General features: G+C 37.2%; 2 protein-coding genes across 2 annotated transcripts; both read right to left on the reverse strand.

Annotated features, from left to right (window-relative positions):
- Positions 1-5,888: 5,888 nt before the first annotated feature.
- On the reverse strand, positions 5,889-15,461 carry chaf1b (chromatin assembly factor 1, subunit B). Its single transcript, XM_051118815.1, has 14 exons — positions 15,323-15,461; positions 14,700-14,833; positions 14,487-14,619; positions 14,279-14,399; positions 13,445-13,548; positions 13,199-13,295; positions 12,977-13,061; positions 12,124-12,217; positions 11,864-11,933; positions 10,811-10,902; positions 10,564-10,723; positions 8,501-9,028; positions 7,859-7,938; positions 5,889-6,418 (listed from the first exon to the last, which is right to left on the reverse strand). Exons 2-14 carry the CDS (start codon positions 14,823-14,825, stop codon positions 6,279-6,281), a joined length of 1,830 nt encoding a protein of 609 aa, XP_050974772.1. The 5' UTR covers positions 14,826-14,833; positions 15,323-15,461; the 3' UTR covers positions 5,889-6,278.
- A 1,285-nt stretch (positions 15,462-16,746) lies between these two features.
- On the reverse strand, positions 16,747-18,239 carry LOC127170663 (uncharacterized). The gene is made up of 3 exons (XM_051118816.1): positions 17,917-18,239; positions 17,462-17,744; positions 16,747-17,387 (listed from the first exon to the last, which is right to left on the reverse strand). Exons 1-3 carry the CDS (start codon positions 18,213-18,215, stop codon positions 16,749-16,751), a joined length of 1,221 nt encoding a protein of 406 aa, XP_050974773.1. The 5' UTR covers positions 18,216-18,239; the 3' UTR covers positions 16,747-16,748.
- Positions 18,240-20,099: the final 1,860 nt, after the last annotated feature.

Here is a 20,099-nt window from a genome sequence, read left to right on the forward strand (position 1 = left end):
CAGAGCAGCCTGTCATTTTTTACAGGAACATTGCTGTATTTGCTGAAACATCATCAGCTGGTTGTCAAACTAATTTATTGTCCTTCCTCTAATCATAGGCAACATAAAAGGAAAACAATAAAATATTGTTCTACCAGATCCACAATGCAAGGCGCCATGAAAGTGCTACATAAATCTGTCACTGGAAGAACATTCCAGCCTGCTAATGTGCTTTGCCATGGTTATGTTACATGTACACTCCTCCGTTTGTTGATAATGATGTAGAACGACTCAACTAACCACATGACATGGCTCAGTTTGCTATTGGCTGTGCCATACATTAAGATACAAACTGTTGTGGATGACATTATCTTCGATGATAGATTCGGTTGCTCATCTAACCCTGTCAAGGTACTATAAGAGCGCACGGTCAATCTGCATTACCTTAGACATCATCTCTCAGTTTTGTTGTCACTGTTCAATGAAACATTAGCTAAGTGGTATTTATGTGTGCTACAGACAGGTCAGAGAGCCCATGATGATCCCTGTCCACCGTCCAAAAGTGCCTAAAACGGGCATGTGAGTGTCAGAACTAGATCATTTATCAATGGAAGAAGGTTGGCTGGTCTGAAAAAAGATTTTTTTCTTTTAGATCAGGTGCATGGCTGGATGTGTGTGCATCGTTTACCTGGGGAAGAAATAGCAGCAGGATGCACTATGGGAAGAAGGCAGGCCGGCGGAGGCAGTGTTATGCTCTGGTTGATGTTCTGCTGGAAAACATTGGGTCCTGGCATTCATGTGGATGTTATTTTGACACATACCACCTACAGTGCCTTGCAAAAGTATTCATACCCCTTCTTTTCTTTCACTTTTGTTATGTTGCTGCCTTATGTTAAACTGCTTCAAATTACTTTTCCCACAACAATATACACTCTATACACCATAATGTGTGTAATGTGTGACAAAGCAAAAACAGAATTGTCACAACTTCATAAAATTATTAAAAATAAAAAAAACTGAAATAAGTAAATTGCATAAGTATTCATACCCTTAACTCACTTAGCAAAAGCACCTTTACAATCTCAAGTCTTTTTGGGTATGATGACAAGCTTTGCACATCAGCATTTGGCAATTATCTGCCATTCTTCTCCTCACCTCTTCATCTCTCAAGCTCTGTCAGGCTAGATGGGGGCAGATGCACATTTTCAGGTTCCTCCAGAAATATTTGATTGGGTTCAAGCCCAGGCTGTGGCTGGGCCACTCAAGGACATTCACAGTGTTGTCTATAAGTCACTCTTAGTGTGTTTAGGGTCATTGTCCTGTTGGAAGGCAAACTTTCTGCCCAGTCTGAGGTTCTGAATGCTCTGGACTGGGTTTTCATTAAAGGGGTCATCAGATGCTCATTTTCCACAAGTTCATATGATTCTTTAGGGTCTTAATGAGAAGTCTATAATATACTTTGGTTAAAAATTCTCAATGGTTGTGTAAAATATCACCTTTTTTACCTTGTCAAAATGAGCTCTGCAAAAATCATCCCATTCTAAGGGATTGTTCCTTTACATGCAAATGAGCTCTGCTCGCCCCGCCCCTCTTTTCTCTCTGTGGAGTGATGAGCCTGTTTACTTTAGCAGCATTTAGTGCGTTTAGCCACGAAACTTGCTAACTAGCACGTTATTAGGAAAGGCGATTGCAGAGATTCATTAAAAAACCCCTTATACTCACTTCTGCTGTAGGTGAAGCTGGATCACGAATGATATGCACGAATATAGGTGCATTTATGTAGATCGGGAGGCGCATTCCCTTCACAAACAAACGTAATCCACTGCATCTTCAGCGGCTCAGATGTCAGGAGTAAATTACCACCACTATGTTCATTATTACATCCAGCAACACAACACCTCAATCACTCAATCAGAGATATTCTTGTCTAATTTGCATTCCTGCTCCAGCATCAAAACAATGGAGGTCTGACTGTTACAGCTGATCTGAGGTAACATGCTCATGTCAATCAACTATTGTGGGAGCGGCCTCTGTCGGTGTGACGCCGCACTGACAGGCATCTGAGAATGGCTTGATTTGTTTATTTTTACAGATTAATTAAAAACCAATGCATGGATTTTTATCATTATAGGGTAGATGTGTACATACACTGCCAATACACAATGTTCAAACTACATGTAAAAGTGAAGTTTGCATCCGATGACCACTTTAAGGCTTTCTCTATTTTTTGGTGCACTGAGCTTTTCTTCTACTCTGACGAGTCCTTCAGTCCCTGCTGCTGAAAAACAGCCCCACAGCATGAGGCTGCTACCAGCACACTTTACTTTTAGGATGGTACTCTGCAGGTTTCCTTCAAACGTGATGCTTGGAATTAAGGTTCATCAGACCAGAGAATCTTGTTTCTCACAGTCTGAGAGTCCTTTACGTGCTACTTTGCTAATTCCAAGTGGGTTTTCATGTGTTTTCACTGAGGAGAGGATTGAGTGGCCACACCACCATAAAGCAGTGATGTTTGTCCATCTGTAGGTTTCTCCTATCTCCATATATGATTATGGAGCTCAACTAGAGTGACCATAAGGTTCTTGGTCACCACTCTAACCAAAGCCCTTCTCCATCAATTGTCACTTTGGCCCTGAGGCCAGCTCTATGAAGAGTCCTGGTTGTTTCAAACTTCTTCCATTAAGGGTAATGGAGACTACATGCTTCTGTGAACCTTCAGTGCAGCAGATTTTTTTCTGAACTCGTCTCCAGGTGTGTGGGTTGATACAATCCTGTTTGACCCCGACGGCTTGGTTTTTGCTCTGATATGCATTTTCAGATGTTAGAACTTTATTAAGACGTGTGTGCATTTCCAGATCATACCCATTCAATTGAATTTGCCACAGGTTAACTTCACTTGAAGTGTAGTAACATCTACAAGCTATATGAATGCTCCTGAGCCAAAATTTAACTGTCCCAGATCAGGATATGAATACTTATGCAGTGGAATGATTTAAGTTTTTAATTTTTAATAAATTTGCACAGATGTTAAAACCTGCTTTTTGCTTTGCCATTATTATGTACGAAGTGCAGATTGATGTGGGAAAAAACTTTTAAAGCAGTTTAACATAAGGCAGCAGAATGATGCACAGTGCCACACTGCAAAAATTGTCCAGGAATAGTTTGAGGAACATGACAAAGTTTTCAAGGTGTTGCCTTGGCTTCCAAATACCCTATATTTCAATCTAATTGAGCATCTATTGATGAAATATTTTATTTATCTTATAGAAAACAATTGAAGAAGACACTTTGTGTGTTTTATGAAAGTTAGTTTGCCTTTTATGTGAACTGGGTGTATTTTTCTAAGCTTCAAGGACAAACTGACTGATTGTGTAGGCCTCACGGTCTACGTGACTGCGATTATGAATAGAGAATACAGAAGGAAGTACCAGAGATGGGAGATGCCACAGGATGAGATTAGAAAGAGATAATATGTGTAAAACTCATTGAAATCCTAAAATGTATATGCCTTTGCAACCTTGGGCACCCTGAAAGTGGTAGATAAGAGAAGTTCTTTTGAAAAACAGACTAGGAGGTTTTTTTTTTTTACACTGAAAGCAATATTCTGAAAACTAATAAACAACTGTGGAAAGTACTGGGAATGACAAAGAATGCTCTGTATGCTCATTGGACATTGGCCAATAATGAATTTGTACAAAGATGGTAGTCTGAACAGAGAAAGATTCAGATGTTCTGCAGGCATCTCAGCTTTGTTGTCTGATTTTGACTTCTGGAACTCTACCTCCTGAGTATTAATTTGCACCATTGGATGTGCTGGATCAACATATCTATGCATGCACCACCTTGCAAATTCCAGGATTGCAACTTGCTTCAAAAGAAGTGAACTTCTCCTTTAACTTCTTGAGCAATTTGAGCTACAGAAGTTAATCTGTTGGATCGGACCACACGACTTAGCCTTTGCTCCCTATGTGCATCAATGAGCGTTGGCCACCCATTACCCAGTTGTTGATTCATCACTGTTTCTTCCTTGTACCTCTTTGGTAGATACTGATAACTTAAAGCTTTAAAAATATATTGGAAAGAGCTTAAGTAATGTTTTTCAAGCTTGACATAAACCATAAACAATTATTGCACAGACACTTGTGGAACACTTCTGAAGACACTTAAAATTTACAGGTGGCAGGCAATTAAGGTCACAGTTACAATAACTTAGGACAGTTTAAAAAAAAAAAAAAAAAAAAGCTTTCTGCTGACTCTGGAAAAACACATGCCATACATCTGAACATACCATAGTCCTGATGCAGGGAAGGCATAAGGACTGCATATGTCTATAACATAAGACGCACAAGACAGCTGATCATCCTTGAGCGTCAAAGCATGTGTAACTATGTGTCCCCCCATGTTTAAAGGGAGCATCGGATGCCCATTTTCCACAATTTGATATGATTCTTTAGGGTCTTAATGAAAAGTCTATAATATACTTTGGTTAAAAATTCTCAATGGTAGTGTAAAACAACATCCTTTTTACCTTGTCGAAATCAGCTCTGCAAAAATCATCCTGTTCTGGTCGAGGCTGCTTTAAATGTTAATGAGCTCTGCTCGCCCCGCCCCCTCTTCTCTCTGTGGAGTGACGAGCCTGTTTACTTCAGCCACTAAACTTGCTAACTAGCACGTTATTAGGAAAGGTGATTGCACAGATTCATAAAAAATAAAAAAAACCTTATACTCACTTCTGCTTTATATGAAGCTGGATCACAAATGATTTGCACAAACATAGATGCATTTATGTAGATAGAGAGGTGCATTCCCTTCACAAACTTAATCCACTGCATCTTCAGCGGCTCATATGTCGGGAGTAAATGACAACCACTATGTTTACTATTACGTCCAACAACACAACACCTCAAACGGTCAATCGGAGATATTCTTGTCTAACTTACATCCCTGCTGCAGCATCGAAACAATGGAGGTCAGACTGTTACAACTGATCTGAGGTAAGACGCTCATGTCAATCAACTATCGTGGGAGCGGCCTCTGTCGGTGTGACAGGCATCTGAGAACATCTCGATTTGAAAAAGGGGATATTTTTAAAGGTTAATTAAAAACCACTGCATGGATTTTTATCATTATAGGGTAGATTTGTACATACACTGCCAACACACATTAATGTTCAAACAACATGAAAAAGTGAACTTTGCACCCAATGACCCCTTTAAGAAATTGCAACTGCCTTGGTGGAAAACTTTCATTCCATGAGGATGAGATGCACTGTAGTATTCAAAGCAGCTGGTGGCCACAGAAGATATAGAGTGCTAGTTTAAATATTGTCCCCCACCACATTTATCCATAAAAACAAGTCTTGATTCAAACTTTGTAAAGAATGCTTTAAATGCATTGAGTGGCATTAATATTTCACAGAATACTAAAATTTATTCTGAATAGGGAAAAGAATTAGAAAGACAAAATTAGAAAGTGTAAAACAAGTTACTGCATAATTTCTCCTTAAAGCTCATTTTAGTTATTTTTAAGAAACTGACCTGTTTAACTTGTTCAACATTTAAATGAGTTTTCTTACCAAATATTACAGCATAAGTTCTAATATGCTTGTGTAGAATAAAATCAAAACCCTACTAACTTGACAAGTTTTTTTTTTTTGAGTTCTTCTAACTTAAGATTTCATGTTAAAGAATTTGCACTTGTGATGCTGAACTCAAGCTCACTTCACTTAACAGACCTTATTACCATTTTAGACAAAATATATTTTGTATAATATAATGACCTATAATATAAATTTTAATGGATTTTTTCCCAATCACAATATGCTATAAAAATCAGTTTCAATCTATCTGAATGAAGCAAAAAACATCCAGGCAAGTCTTTTAGCATTTTTTTTTTTTTAAAGAATCTCACAAAATGTTCAAGAAAATCTTTACAAAACATAGCAATCCATTATATCTAAATGTTTTACTTTAAAGAATCTCCTTGTTCTTAAGAATCTTTATGAAGAAAATTCAAACAAAAGGTACAAAAGTAAAACATTCCTGTGCATAAGATAAAAGAAAATTAAGTCATGAGAGAGTAAGTTGTTTTGGAGAATAATTACATGTATTTTTCCCCCCACTTCAAATAGAAATCAGACATACACTGACAATTAAAGTGAAGATGAGTTTTAGAAATAGTATGCAAGTTCACAACTCCATATGTCCATTGGATCAGGTTCAAAGTACTGGTTTATGAGTGTACTTCATCTCTGAGGATGTGAGTGCTAATAAAGAGGGACAAAGAACCACAGTCAGTGTTTATGGTTCCTGGGGTTTGACGCTGGCTTCTGTGTCCACTTTGTGGTCACTGCTCTGAGCAGAACCGTTGGGAACATCAGTCTTAGACCTCTTGGATTCAGGAGGTTTGCACGCTGGGTCACTGGGAGGAGATGGTCTCTCTGTGATAAACAAATACTTATAAATAACCGAGAAGACAGTGTGCACAAATATACAAACAACATGCAATCCATGCTTCTTACACAAAAAGCAACCAAAGTAATGATATGAACAGGTTAAAGGAGAAGTTCACTTCCAGAATAAACATTTTGTTAACACTTTAGTATAGGGAACAATTCTCACTATTAACTAGTTGCTTATTATTAACATATTGACTGTTTATTAGTACTTAAAGCACGTATTCTGCATGAACATATTCTACATCCCTAATCCTACCTAATACCTAAACTTAACAACTACCTTACTAACTTAATAACCAGTAAATTAAGAGTTTGAGGGAAAAGTCATAGTTAATGGTTTATTAATAGCGAGAACTGAACGTTAAAATAAAGCGTGCCCAAAATTTCCTAATAATTTACTCACCCCCATGTGATCCAAGATGTTTATGTCTTTGTCTTCAGTTGCAAAAAAAAAAAAAAAAAAAAAAAGCTTTTTTTTTTTTTTTTTTTGAGGAAAACATTCCAAGATTATTCTCCATATAGTGGACTTCAGTGGTGACCAATGGATTGAAAGTCCAAAATGCAGTTTCAACACAGCTTCAAACGGCTCTACACAATCCCAGCCAAGGAATAAGGGTCTCATCTAGCAAAACAATCGGTCATTTTCTTAAAATGTTTACAAATTTATATACTTTTAAACCACAAATGCTTGTCTTGACCAGCCCGACCTCGCGCATTACATAATCATGTTGGAAAGTTCACGCATAACATAGGCGGAACTACTGTCCCAGTGTTTAACGCGAACATGCAAAGAAAGTCAAACGCCCTTTACAGGGGGGTGGGGGGGGGGGAGTTAAACAATGTTGGATTTTGAATTTGGAGGTGAACATGAGATGGAGTTTTTTGCCCTACCCTACCTTTTTAAACCAAAGTACACAGTTGAAGAACTAACCACACGTGACCTTTCCAATGTCATTACAGTGCATGAAGTCGAGCAGAACTACTGCACAAGCATTTGTGGTTTAAAGAGTGTATAAATATTTATTAATTTATTCCTTGGCTGGGATCATGTACAGCCCTTTGAAGCTGCATTGAAACTGCAATTTAAACCTTCAACCCATTGGCCACCACTGAAGTCCACTATATGCATAAAAATTTCCAGAAAAATTGAATGTTTTCCTGAAAAACCTTAATTTCTTTGCAACTGAAAAGAGAAACTTATGAACATCTTGGATCACATGGGGGTGACTAAATTATCAGGACATTTGTATTCTGGAAGTCAACTTAAAATGAGATGGAAAAATGCTCTTCTGAAACAAAGAAAAAAAAATTTCTATGCACATTTGAGCAAACATTGAGAAAAAAAAAAAAACAAGTATTAAAGAAATCCAAACTTACTTAAAAAGCATAACCTAAAAGCAAGAAACAAATGAGTCTACTAACCATGTTTGGCTTTCTCAGTGGAAGATGGGGTGACAAAAGGAGCGGGGGATTTGGATACAACTGGAGTCAGTGAAATTCGTCTGAAAGAAAAAGTAAATAATTGATCTATTGTGCACATTTTTACTGCTCAGATCATGGATTAGGCTGAAACACCACACGTATCATTTTAGGGATAAATGCATAGGTTACTGTAACCATCAGTCCAAGAAATTGAAAAACTGTCAAAGTTGCAAAATTACTGACAGACAAATTTGCTGTCACAAACACTACTGATCAAAAGTTTGGGTCCAAAAAAAAAACAAACAAAAAAAAAAAAAAAAGAATCTTGTCGTCACCAAGGCTGCATTTGTTAGGTAAAAAAAAATGGTAATATTGTAAAATATTACTTAAATTTAAAGTTACAAAATGTATTTGAAAGAGTATTTTATTCCTGTGGTGGCAGAGCTGAATTTTCAGCAGCCATTACTCCAGCCTTCTGCATCACATGATTCTTCAGAAAAGAAAACAGTGTACTGCTTAATATTTTTCTGGAAACTGTAATCATTCCATTTTACAGACCCAAAGTGAATGCTAGTGTATGGTTAAAAACATAAAACAAAACAGAAAAACACAACAACAATATTACATCAGATCACACCCTACCTAGGAGTTGGTCCTTTTGGAGTAGTGGTATTTTTGGAATTGAGGTGTCCAAGGGGAGTGCTGGGGGCTGTACGAGGTGTAAGGGGTTCTCTGCTGGATCCAGGTGTGGAGGGGGCAGATTTGGGTGTGCTGGGGGCTGTACTGGGTGCAGTTGCTGGTGATTTAGGGGTGCTGGGTTTGCCCCAGCCCTCCAGGGTATTGAGTGTGATCCTTCTGGGTTGAGGTTTGTTTTTCGCCGCTTTCTCTTCTGGACCAGATATGCTGGGGGTCTTGGATGACACAGGGCCAGCAGATCCCTCTTTCTCTTTTTCCTGTGCAGCAGGTGTGTTGGCCTGGCGAGGGACTGGGGAAGCAGTCCTGCCATTGGCTGAGGGTCTCTTGCCTTTCTTCTCATTAGCAGAGGATGGGGTTATCATCTCTAGCGGAGGTCGTTCTTTCAGTGGGGTGCCCAGCTCCCCTTCCTCAAACGACACGAAGGAACAGTAGCCGTCAGTAGATGACACTGCCAAGAAGGAACCATCACGAGACCTGTGGAACAACAACCATAACAGCAAATGTTTTAAATCAATTGTTTTTCTTAAAATTACTCTAGACTCTTGATGTTGATTTGTGGATTGATTCTGAGATCTTCAGAATGCATTGCGTTTCTCTCTGGAATCGATTCTGATCTTAGATTTTAACAGCAGATGGTGCTCTAAACCGGTTTTTATCCGCACACTCAAATGCTCATGAAGAAGAGTGCTAAAGAGCACTTGTGCGTTCAGCTGAGTCATTTCACTTCGCCTTAGAATGCTTTTTTATAATGCAAGATTAATGTAAACAGCCCACTGTGAACACTGTTATAATTTGCTTCAACCTTTTCGAATTTTATGATTGATTATTTAGGTTCAAGTGTGTTTAAGGATTGGGAAGCAAGCAGAATTTACAGAATTTACAGATAATTTACTCACCCCCTTGCCATCCAAGATGTTTATCTCTTTCTTTCTTTAGTCAATAAGAAATTATGTTTCTTGAGGAAAAAAAAAAAAAAAAAAAAATCAAGAATTATCTCCATATAATGGACAATGGTGCCCCCAAGTTTGATCTTCCAAAATGCAGTTTCAATGCAGTTTTAATGCAGCTTCAAATGGCTCTAAATGATCCCAGCCAAGGAAAAACAATCAGTCATTTTCAAAACAAATAGACTAATGCTATACTTTTTAACCTCAAATGCTCGTCTTGTCCAAGTCTGCGTGAACTGTTTTTTTTTTCCAGTTCAATACAGTCAATAGAGTTAAGGTTTTTCCTCCCCAACTTTAGTTAAGATGAGACAAGACGAGGTTAAAAAGTATATTAATTGTCAATTTGTTTAAAAAAATGACCAATCGTTTCAATAGATAAGACCCTTCTTCCTCGGCTGGGATCATTTACAGCAGGGCTGTCAAACTCCGGTCCTGGAGGGCCGCAGCTCTGCAGAGTTTAGATGCAACCCTAATTAAACACACCTGATCTAACTAATAAAGTCCTTCAGGCTTAATTGAAAACTGCATAGTATGTGTGTTGGAACAAAACTCTGCAGTGCTGCGGGCCTCCAGGAACTGAGTTTGACACCCCTGATTTAGAGCCATTTGAAGCTGCATTTAAACTGCATTTTGAAAGTTCAAACTTGGGGGCATCATTGAAGTCCGCTAAATGGAGAACATTCCTGAAATGTTTTCCTCAAGAAACAATTTCTTGTTGACTGAAGAAAGGAAGACATGAACATCTTGGATGACAAGGGGGCAAGTAAATTATCTGTAAATTTTTGTTCTGGAATTGAACCTCTCTTTTAATAAAATACATGTTTTATTTCTGACAGGTTAATGAATGTAAAGCATTTCTAAAGATTCAGTTTTTTTTTTCCTTTTTCACATTTTGTAACTCTAAAATTACTTGTCAATTTTAGACTAAATGGCATGCAACTACATTGGGATGCATTTTGTGTACAGAAGCATTTTCCTCCTGCTATCAGCATGTAGAACAAGCACAGCTTAAGCTGTGCAAAAACAATACAGGCCCAAAGCACCAACGAGTCTGCAACTTACCAGCTGAGATCACTCAGCGTGTGGTAGTGGATGTTGGACACGTATCCAAACGGCAGGGTCTGTTGTGTGTCATAAAAGAAGATTGAGTCTTCTGATGCAACCGCGAACACCAGCCGATACGACAAGTTAAACGTGTTTGACATTGGCTTCAGTGAACCATCTGTGGAACATAAAGGACAGCACTGTGTTTCCACTGCATGCATGTGATATAAGTAAAACAATAGTTTGGGAAGGGTATTGTGTTTACCTTCAGCTCTCTTTGTCCTCAGCTCATAGTACACTGGGCTGCAGCGCACAGCCAGTGTCGCTTTAGACGGACAGGGAAGATGAGCAATGGGCCTGACACAAAAACACATCAAGCGCACGTCAAACACTAAACATGGTTACACAAATCAAGACTGTGTCAAGACATGACTGTGTCAGCAGTTGGGCAGGGTGCTGAAAACCAGTTCCATTTATCACAAAAAAACCAGGAGTCACAACTTTTTATGATTCACACCATGGTTCAGTAAAATTTTGTAAATGCTTTTAAAAGAAATCTCTCATGTTCAGCAAGGCTGCATTTATTTGAATAAAACACTGAAACAGTAATATTGTGAGTAGAGCTGCAAAGCGATTAGTCGCGATTAACAGATTCAAAATAAAAGTTTTACATACTATGTGTGTGTACTGTATTTAATATGCGTATATAATATTTATATATAAATTACATAAGTATTTATATACTAAACACATACAATTTTTTTGCACTTATATAACATAAATATACACACATACAGTATGTAAACAAACTTTTACTTTGAATCAATTAAACATGACTAATTGTTTTGTGACTCTAATTGTGAGATATTACAATTTTAAATAACAAGTTTCTTTTTGAATATTCAAAAAGCCAGTTTATTACTGTGAAGGCAAAGCTGCAATTTTCCAGAGCTATTACTCCAGTCTTCTGCGTGATCCTTCAAAAAAAATTATTCTAATATGCTGATTTGAAGCTTAACGCTGATTAATATATCGTGAGAGCTGTGGTACGTGTTCAATGAATAATAACGTTCAAAACACCAGAATTTATTTGAAATAGAAATCTTTTCTAACATGAATGTTTTTACTGTCACATTTTAATTGCATGCTAGCTAAATAAAAGTATGCATTTCTTTAAAAAAAAAAAGCATGCTGACCCCAATCATTTATCATTTGAACGATGTATATGTAATTAATGCATAGCTTTATAACTGAACATACACAAACATAAAGATAAAGCTTTCTAGAGAGAAATAAAGCCATCCAACAAAACACAAACCTCTTGAAGCTTTTTCTGGAGAATACGTATGTTGTGTTTGTGACATTCTCTCCAGCCTCCACACACCCAGCTACAAATAAAATAAGTAAATAAATAAAAATATTCCATATTAACTACACAGAGTGTACATGACACCAGACCAAAAATGCACACTGTAAATATGTTGAAGAGTTCTTAAAAAGTATATTAAAACATTTGTCATAGTAACCGCACACATACATTACATAAATAATAAAAGTGTAAAAAAAAAAAAAGTGCACCTGGTGCAAGGAGGAATGACCCATCTGGTGTGAATGTGAGACGTCTGAAGAATGATCTCATGCTGTCATCATGGAACATTTTGTAATTCTTCACCTGCACAAAAGTGAAAATCACAACAATTTAGACTTTTAGAATCTATTTACTCAAAAGTAAAAAAATAAAACAGACACTAGCTGCATTTCCATTACCCTTCAAATTGTGTGAACGGAAATTGCAAATACACACAATGGAAACGCGTCAACTGCGCAAAAACTCACATATAGCAAAAATGCTTTTACACTCACATGAGGGGGTTTTTCAGGTCATTTGAAAAAGGAATATTTTGCAAAATTGCAACAGAAACATTTTTTCACATTTACAGGTCACCTGGCATGCATAAGTAAAACATATCCTAATCTTCAATTGTACTATAACCTCCGAGAAACACTTCATATACATGGATATTCTCAGTATAAGGTGCTTTCCTTGCCATTAATGCTTGGATAACTTTTATTTACACTGCATTACAGCTCCGATGCGGGCTCTAGTCAGTGCTTGTATTTATACCAGCCATGTGTCAGAAGCGTCTCTCTGCACTGCTTCACTAAAGAAACACGTTTACGTCTCCTTCAAATAAAAACATTGGCTAGTGCAGTGGTTGCGATATACATAAACCTACCAACATCAGTAGTACTGACTGAAGGAAAAATTATGTTTTAGTCGCATAACACCGGTTAATGAAAACGCCATAATTTTGCGATATTTTATACCTGTCAATTAAAAAAAAATATTACTAAAGTTTTGCACAAATCTATAATAGAAATACACCTATTGTTATTGACTGATGTGGCTAAAGATCCCAGTGACACTCACCTCTCCGTCTGCAGCAGCGGCTGAGGTCATCTTACTCACACAGTAAGCTTTTTTTCTGTTGTGAGCACTGTACACACGCATCACCCTAAGACACAGATTTTACATGCTGTCAGTATGCAAAACCATGTAAAAAAGATGTATTCTAAAATCCTCATTATAAGACTCTTGACTATGATAATCTGTAATGGGTTGAAATGAAGCTATTAAAATCAACACACTAACCTGTCACAGCTTAATGTGCTGATGTACTGTCCAAGTGGGTCCCATGCTACTCCTTGTACATAGCTCTTATGATCATTAAAAATACACATCTTTTGACCTGCAAACACAACAGGCACTGAATTCAATAACCACAAAACATTTAAAGGTAATGCTTCCTAAAAAACTATACATAATTTAACACCTCACTTCTATAAAAGCAAAAATATGTATGCAATTGCTTAGTCTTAATTTCTTCAGGTTTCTTACCCTTGTTGACATCCCACATGATGGCAGTGTTGTCCACAGAGCCTGAAACCATGAAATTTCCATCGCTGGTCCATGAGATATCATATACGTCCTCAATATGTCCCCTAACACAGACAGACACCAATATGAGCTTTCAAAATAAGTTTCTGCAAAAGTAAATTACCTGAAGTTAAAATTAAATGGTAGCAGCAGAGATTTTCTTTCATACAGTAACGTACATTCAGATGAAATGGTTTATTAAAACAAGAAAAAAAAAAAAAGTTCAATGCCTTGGTAGTTTATTGGATAGAGGCAGATCATTTGAATGTGAGCTTGCAGTTGATTTTAAGAAAATGGTGGGTTTAAGTGGACTAAATAATTGGAAAATGTCAGAGAAAAGTCTGCCATTTTGAGTGAAAATTACAAATCTCAAAAACAAACAAACAAAAAGATGGTAACACTTTACAATAAGATTCCATTAGTTAATGTTAGTTAATGTATTAACTAACATGAACAAACAATGAACAATACATTTATTACAGTATTTATTAATCTTTGTTAATGTTAGTTATTGAAGTTGTTCATTGTTAGTTCACGTTAATTCAGTGCATTGATCTTAACAAATACAACATTTGATTTTAATAATGCATTAGTAAATGTTGAAATTAACATGAACTTTATTGTAAAGCGTTACCAAAAAGACATATAGTCGGCTACATTGTGCGCAAGGTTAGTAACAATCATTTAGAAAAGAGACAATGTGAATTTTCATTTCATGCCATTTAATGTAAAAGACAGTCAGGGGAACATTTTAAGAAAAAAAACCAACAACAAAAAAAAACAATAAAATCAGACCTCAGAGTTTTGACCACACTCCAGCTCTCTTTATTGAGTTGATCATCTTCATCCTCTTGAAAGGCCGGGGTTTGTTCAGGCTCCTTACTGTCATTCAGTTTCCAAAGCAAGATTGCAGCATCTTGAGAAACAGATGTTTAATTAAACCATTTAAAGGCGCTATCATTTCATCCAATTTATCCAGGTAATGATCTGACTTTGAGCTCACCATCTCCTCCAGAAGCCAAGACCTCAGCGGTGGGTGAGAACCGCACTACGTTCACTGCTTTAGTGTGCCTTGCCAAGTTAGACAAAAACTCAACGACCGCCTTCCCATCAGGCCCTTTATCCACACGCCACATCTGAAAGAGAACAGCTCTCATCTTACAGTCTATAATTTGCCATCAGTGTTAACCTAAGAAGGTGAAGGTCTCTCTCTTACCCGTACTGTGGTGTCCACCCCAGCTGTAGCGAGCCGCTGTGTCTTTCCCTCACCGCTCTGCTGGAAATCCATACTGTACACCGGCTCTTTATTATGCCAGGCAATCTCACAGGTTACCACCTTCATCCTGACACCTGATGGAAAAGATATAGATACAGGTATTATGAGTATGACCATGCATGAAGATAAAAATAAGTAACGCTGTTAGAGAAAGAATATAAAGAAAACTGATAAACTGGCAAAAGACAAATCATTTTACAACTTCATAAATGTAAAACATTGATGTCACGTTACTAAAACAGTGGTGTTGACACTAAGCAATGCTATATTTATATACAGTAAACATCAGTAACACAGCATACATTTTAAGCTTAAAAGCACACAATTCACGAACACAAAGATATAAACTATTAAAAACTACGAATAAACGTTCTCGTAAACAATGCAAAAGTAACATTAATGCGGAACAAAGAAACATAACCTCGGATTATAAACGAATATTACAACGTAATGCAGACCAACTTATTTAACAAACCAGTTCTTGCTGAAAATTAAACATAACAGCACGAAATGTTAATCAACAACAAATGAATAAGTCATAATGAATATAATTAAAAACTCACCAGTTACTTCGACAAGTGAAGTTGCAAAAAACGTAACAATTGTTCAGCAGAGTTGCTCTATGTGTCTCTCCCGCTTTCACCCAAACAGCCGCCTTTCCCGCGCAGGTTTCCGAGAATGAGCACTTCCGATTTCGAAGGTTGCCAGATCACACACCAAAAAATCCGCGTTTGGCGGTGTGAAATTTGTATTTCTCTTTTATTGTTTAGGTGTTATTTGTAATGATGAATCTGTGTGTGAAGTATTGTTTGGCGGTTGGCATTGTTAATCGAATATTAAAATACACGCCCTTATGTTATATTTTTGTCAAAATACATTACCAGTCAGTCTTTTTATTAATGAAGGAATCCTGAAAAAATGTACACAACAGTTTTAAATATTAATAAAAAAATAATAATAAAGTTTCTTGAACAGTATTCATCATATTAGAGTGATTTCTGAAAGATCACGTGACACTGAAGACTGGAGTAATTATGCTGAAAATGTACTTTTATGATCCCAGGAATAAATTAAATAGTCAGGCCCGTAGCCAGCCTAGCGGAAGGGGAGGTTCTTTTTTTCCAAAAAGTGGACCTTTTTCAGTTCCCACTCATTTTGTATTTAACTATGAGGTTCAAATACTTCATTTTGTTGACTACTCATGCACCAATTTGTGCTGTATTATCATGCGTGCTGGTATTTTAATAAGCATGATTTTTTGATTCACCAAAAATATTTTGTACAATGTTGTCAACTGCTTACCAAGATATCGCCTTGTTCAGTAAATATACACAAATACCTAAAGCAATAAGTAATTTAATTAAATGAATGACATTTTTAATGCAATAAAATCACAGATTCTTTGTACTGACACATATCCAAATGGCGGGTGGATGTGTGTCCCTCTAGGGGGGTCTGGGGGCATGCCCCCCCAGGAGAAAATTTTACACATTTTAAAGTGAAATTCATTACAGTTTTTCTTGATTGCTTAAACACATTTGCCCACTCTGACATCACATTTTCAAAACAGTTAACACACAGGATAAAACTGAAGCTCAATGGCCAAAATGACTCATTTTGTTAGCAAAATGCTCTAACACTCACAAAACATTAAAAACATGCAACATAAACATTTCCATTAAACACCACAACTTGTGGTCAAATTAATTTATTCTTTCAATCAATCATTACACGATGGATAACAAAATACAGCCATCAATATGCAATATAATACTTTACAAACTCAAATAGATACTGAAAAAAAAAAAAAAAAAAAAAAAAAAAAAAAAAAAAAAAACTACCAAAGGAAACTTATGGGTGGAAATACCTTAAAAAAAAAAAAAAAAAATAATAATAATAATAATAATAATAATAATAATAATAATAATAATAATAATAATATATAAATATTATATATATATATATATATATATATATATTCCTTCACATTTAGTCCATTCGTTCTTGCCGATTATGCCACAGGTTCTCATCAACATCGCATTGAATGTTTTCCCTTGCAATGCACTGAGGGAAATACCTCCTTGCATGGCGTATCCATCCCTGGCAGTCCTCTGCACCTATTGCCAGGCAACCAGCATTCATTGCCTCCAGGAGGGGCATCTGCTCATATGGCCTCCAAGCAGAGAAGAACTCCTCGATTGGGTTCAGAAAAGGCGAGTATGCAGGGAGGAATTGCATCATAATACGAGGCTGTGCTGCAAACCATTCATTCACAAGGCGAGAGTGGTGGAAAGCCACATTGTCCCAAATTATGACATACAGAGTCATGCCAGGCCTCAATAGCCCTCTCTCTTCAGGTGGAATCAGCATTTCTTTCAATGCATCAAGAAATGTGATGAGGCGTTCTGTATTGTATGGGCCAGTAGTTGGTATGTGGCAAAGGACCCCATCATTGGAGATGGCAGCACACATGGTGATATAGGCACCCCTCTGACCTGGCACTGTGACAGTGGCCCTCTGCCCAATGATGTTCCTCCTGCGTCTCCTCACTTTACAGAGGTTGAAGCCACCTTCATCCACAAAAATGAATTTGTGATGTGCCCCTTCAGCTTCAAACTCCATTGTTCTCTAAGAAAAAGAGCAAATTATTCCAGTCGCATGTAACTATGGTAAACAAGGTATTACAATAAAAAAATCTGTACCTGCACATACTGGAATCGTGCCTCATTTACGATGTCAGAGTTTCTTTGAAATGGAACTCTGTACAGCTGCTTCATTCTGACATGGTTTCGTTTAAGGACTCGATCTATAGTTGCCAAACTCACACTGTTTATATTTCTAAATACTCCCTGATCTGCAATTACTGCTGCCTGGATTTCACGCAGTCTGATTGCATTGTTTGCCACTACCATATCTACAATGGCAGACTCCTGTTCAATACCAAATATCTGTCCTCTGCCACCAGTGTGTGGTAATGTGTGGATTCTATAAAGTAAAAGCAAAAAGCATGTCAAAATTGACATTACTGTATGACAGTCACATAAATGGGATTGATAAAACGTCTGCATTACTGTAGACACAGTTCGTTCTGCTAACAGGGCAATACAGTAAAGCTGAAATACACAGTGGTATACATTACAGTAACACTGTGAATTACCTGTTCTCATGCCAAAAAAGCCTGACAATAGATGCCACAATGCTCCGACTCAGAATGGGCTGGACCCTTTGTCCAGCCTCTCTAAAGGACAAGCCATGATTGATGACATGGTCAAAAATTGTTGCCTGAATTTTATTTGGAACTTGAGCTCGATTTTGTCCTCTTGCTGCTGCTGCTGCTGCTGCTGCTGCTGCTGCTGCTGCTGCAGCTCCTCCACCACGCATACAAACTCCTCTTCCTCGGGCCCCTCTGCCATGGCCTCTTACTCTCCTTCCGTGCCTATGGCCTCTTTGATCCATGCTTGCAAATAGCAATACAGAGGAGGCATCTTTTGTAGAGGGATGAGGATTGATTGCTGATTGAAGAGTTGTGCAAACAAGTTTCACACAGGTGCATTGGATATTCATAATTATGCAAGTACTTTCTATCAGCTGTTAATAGATGTTTTCCTTTTGTTCAACACAGTGAATCCAATGGAGTTTGGGATCTTTCAATGAGATCTGTGGTGACTGTTTTGACAAAGGGTGTGAAAAATGTGTGAAACAAATGAAAAAGTGTTAAGGCATCTGAAAGAGAAGACTTCTCCTGTGCTAAGAATGTGATGATGAAGATCAAGTGAATCCCAGTTTCACTGAGCGTGTCTTAGCAAATGAGAAAAACTGTAATTTGGTGTACTTTAAGAACTCAAAAGTAAGAGCTCCAACCCATGTTCATTGTACAAATTGAACAAACAAAAAAGTTGATGACAGTCTGAAAAATCGGTTCTAGAACTGCCCCTGGTGAGAATATACTGTGTTCTTCCTTGACCAATGCTACACCCTTCCACAGCATTTTCTGAGCCCCCATTCTGGGCCCCTTTCAACCTCTGATCCCTATGCAGTCTTTCCTCCTTTTCAAAATACAAATATCAAGAAAGGAAATTTATGCAGAGATAATATATATATATATATATATATATATATATATATATTTAAAGACCTGCAGAAATAGAATTAATATGGAAAAAGCTGTCTAGTAATATGTTAAACTGATGTCCTGATTTACAGCTCAGATAATGTTCATTATCAAAAACAGTAACATCTGTTAAAATTGTAACAACCTTATTTTTTTTTAAAAACTTTATTATGGACAGGACAGATCAGAAAGGACAGGAAGTGATATGGGCGGCGGGGACTCGAACACGGGAAGCCCGGAGCACGCTACCCACAAGGCCATCGGCGCCGACAACCACCTTATTTTTGTATGATGAAATTATTAATAATAATTATTCACCTCAATACCATGGTATAAAAATGAACTTCATGGGTTCTAGGTGTTTGTATGAAGAACAGTGATCTTAGTATTAATGCACAAACGCTATTAATCACAAAATACTGTAATTATATTCCATTACTCCTTTAATAGATTTAATACATGTCTACATAATAATGTAACACAGTTCGATATGTCCCACAATTCTGCCGCAATACCATAGTGCAGTCAGTGTTACAGTAAAAATAATCCATATTAAATGATTCTGACTATCGATGCGCACAGTGTTTCTGCTGTTTGTCAGCGCTGTTTCATCTGTTTAAATCGCCATGTCATTGTGTTCTTCACCGAATTCAAGCGTTTCACTCTGCATCTCATTAGTACTCGCGAGTAAACGCTTCTGCTCTAGTAAACGCTCCGCTGCTGTTTGAACTGTGATCCGCGCGGATAAACGGTCCGTGTGGCGCGCTTCAAACGACTAAACACATTTAATCCATAACGCTATTTTTGTCTTTCCGCCCCCAAATTTAAGACCTCTTGAAATTATAATTAAGACTTTTCTTATACTTATTAAGTTATTTAATACTTTTTATGGCTTTAAAAGTGCGTTGTTATTTAAAAGAACACTTGTTTATTTAAAAAAAAAAAAAAAAAAACAAAAAAAAAAAACGTACATAAATTCCGGACCTTTGACTGGATGGGGTGGGTCGTTCGAACCACCCGAACCCCCCCTGGCTACGGGCCTAGTAAATAGTAAAAATGTTTCTCAATATTATTGTTTTTGCTGTACTTTGGATCAACATGCAGGCTTGGTGAGCAGATGAGACTTCTTGAAAAACATTAAAAAACTTGGTAGTGTATGTGGCAACTTAGACATCTGTTTGGAAAAGAGTTGAAGTAGATAACCACTATTTTTTATTTTGTAAAATAAT

The sequence above is a fragment of the Labeo rohita genome, chromosome 9, assembly GCF_022985175.1.
Source record: "Labeo rohita strain BAU-BD-2019 chromosome 9, IGBB_LRoh.1.0, whole genome shotgun sequence".
NCBI classification, from domain to species: Eukaryota; Metazoa; Chordata; class Actinopteri; order Cypriniformes; family Cyprinidae; genus Labeo; species Labeo rohita.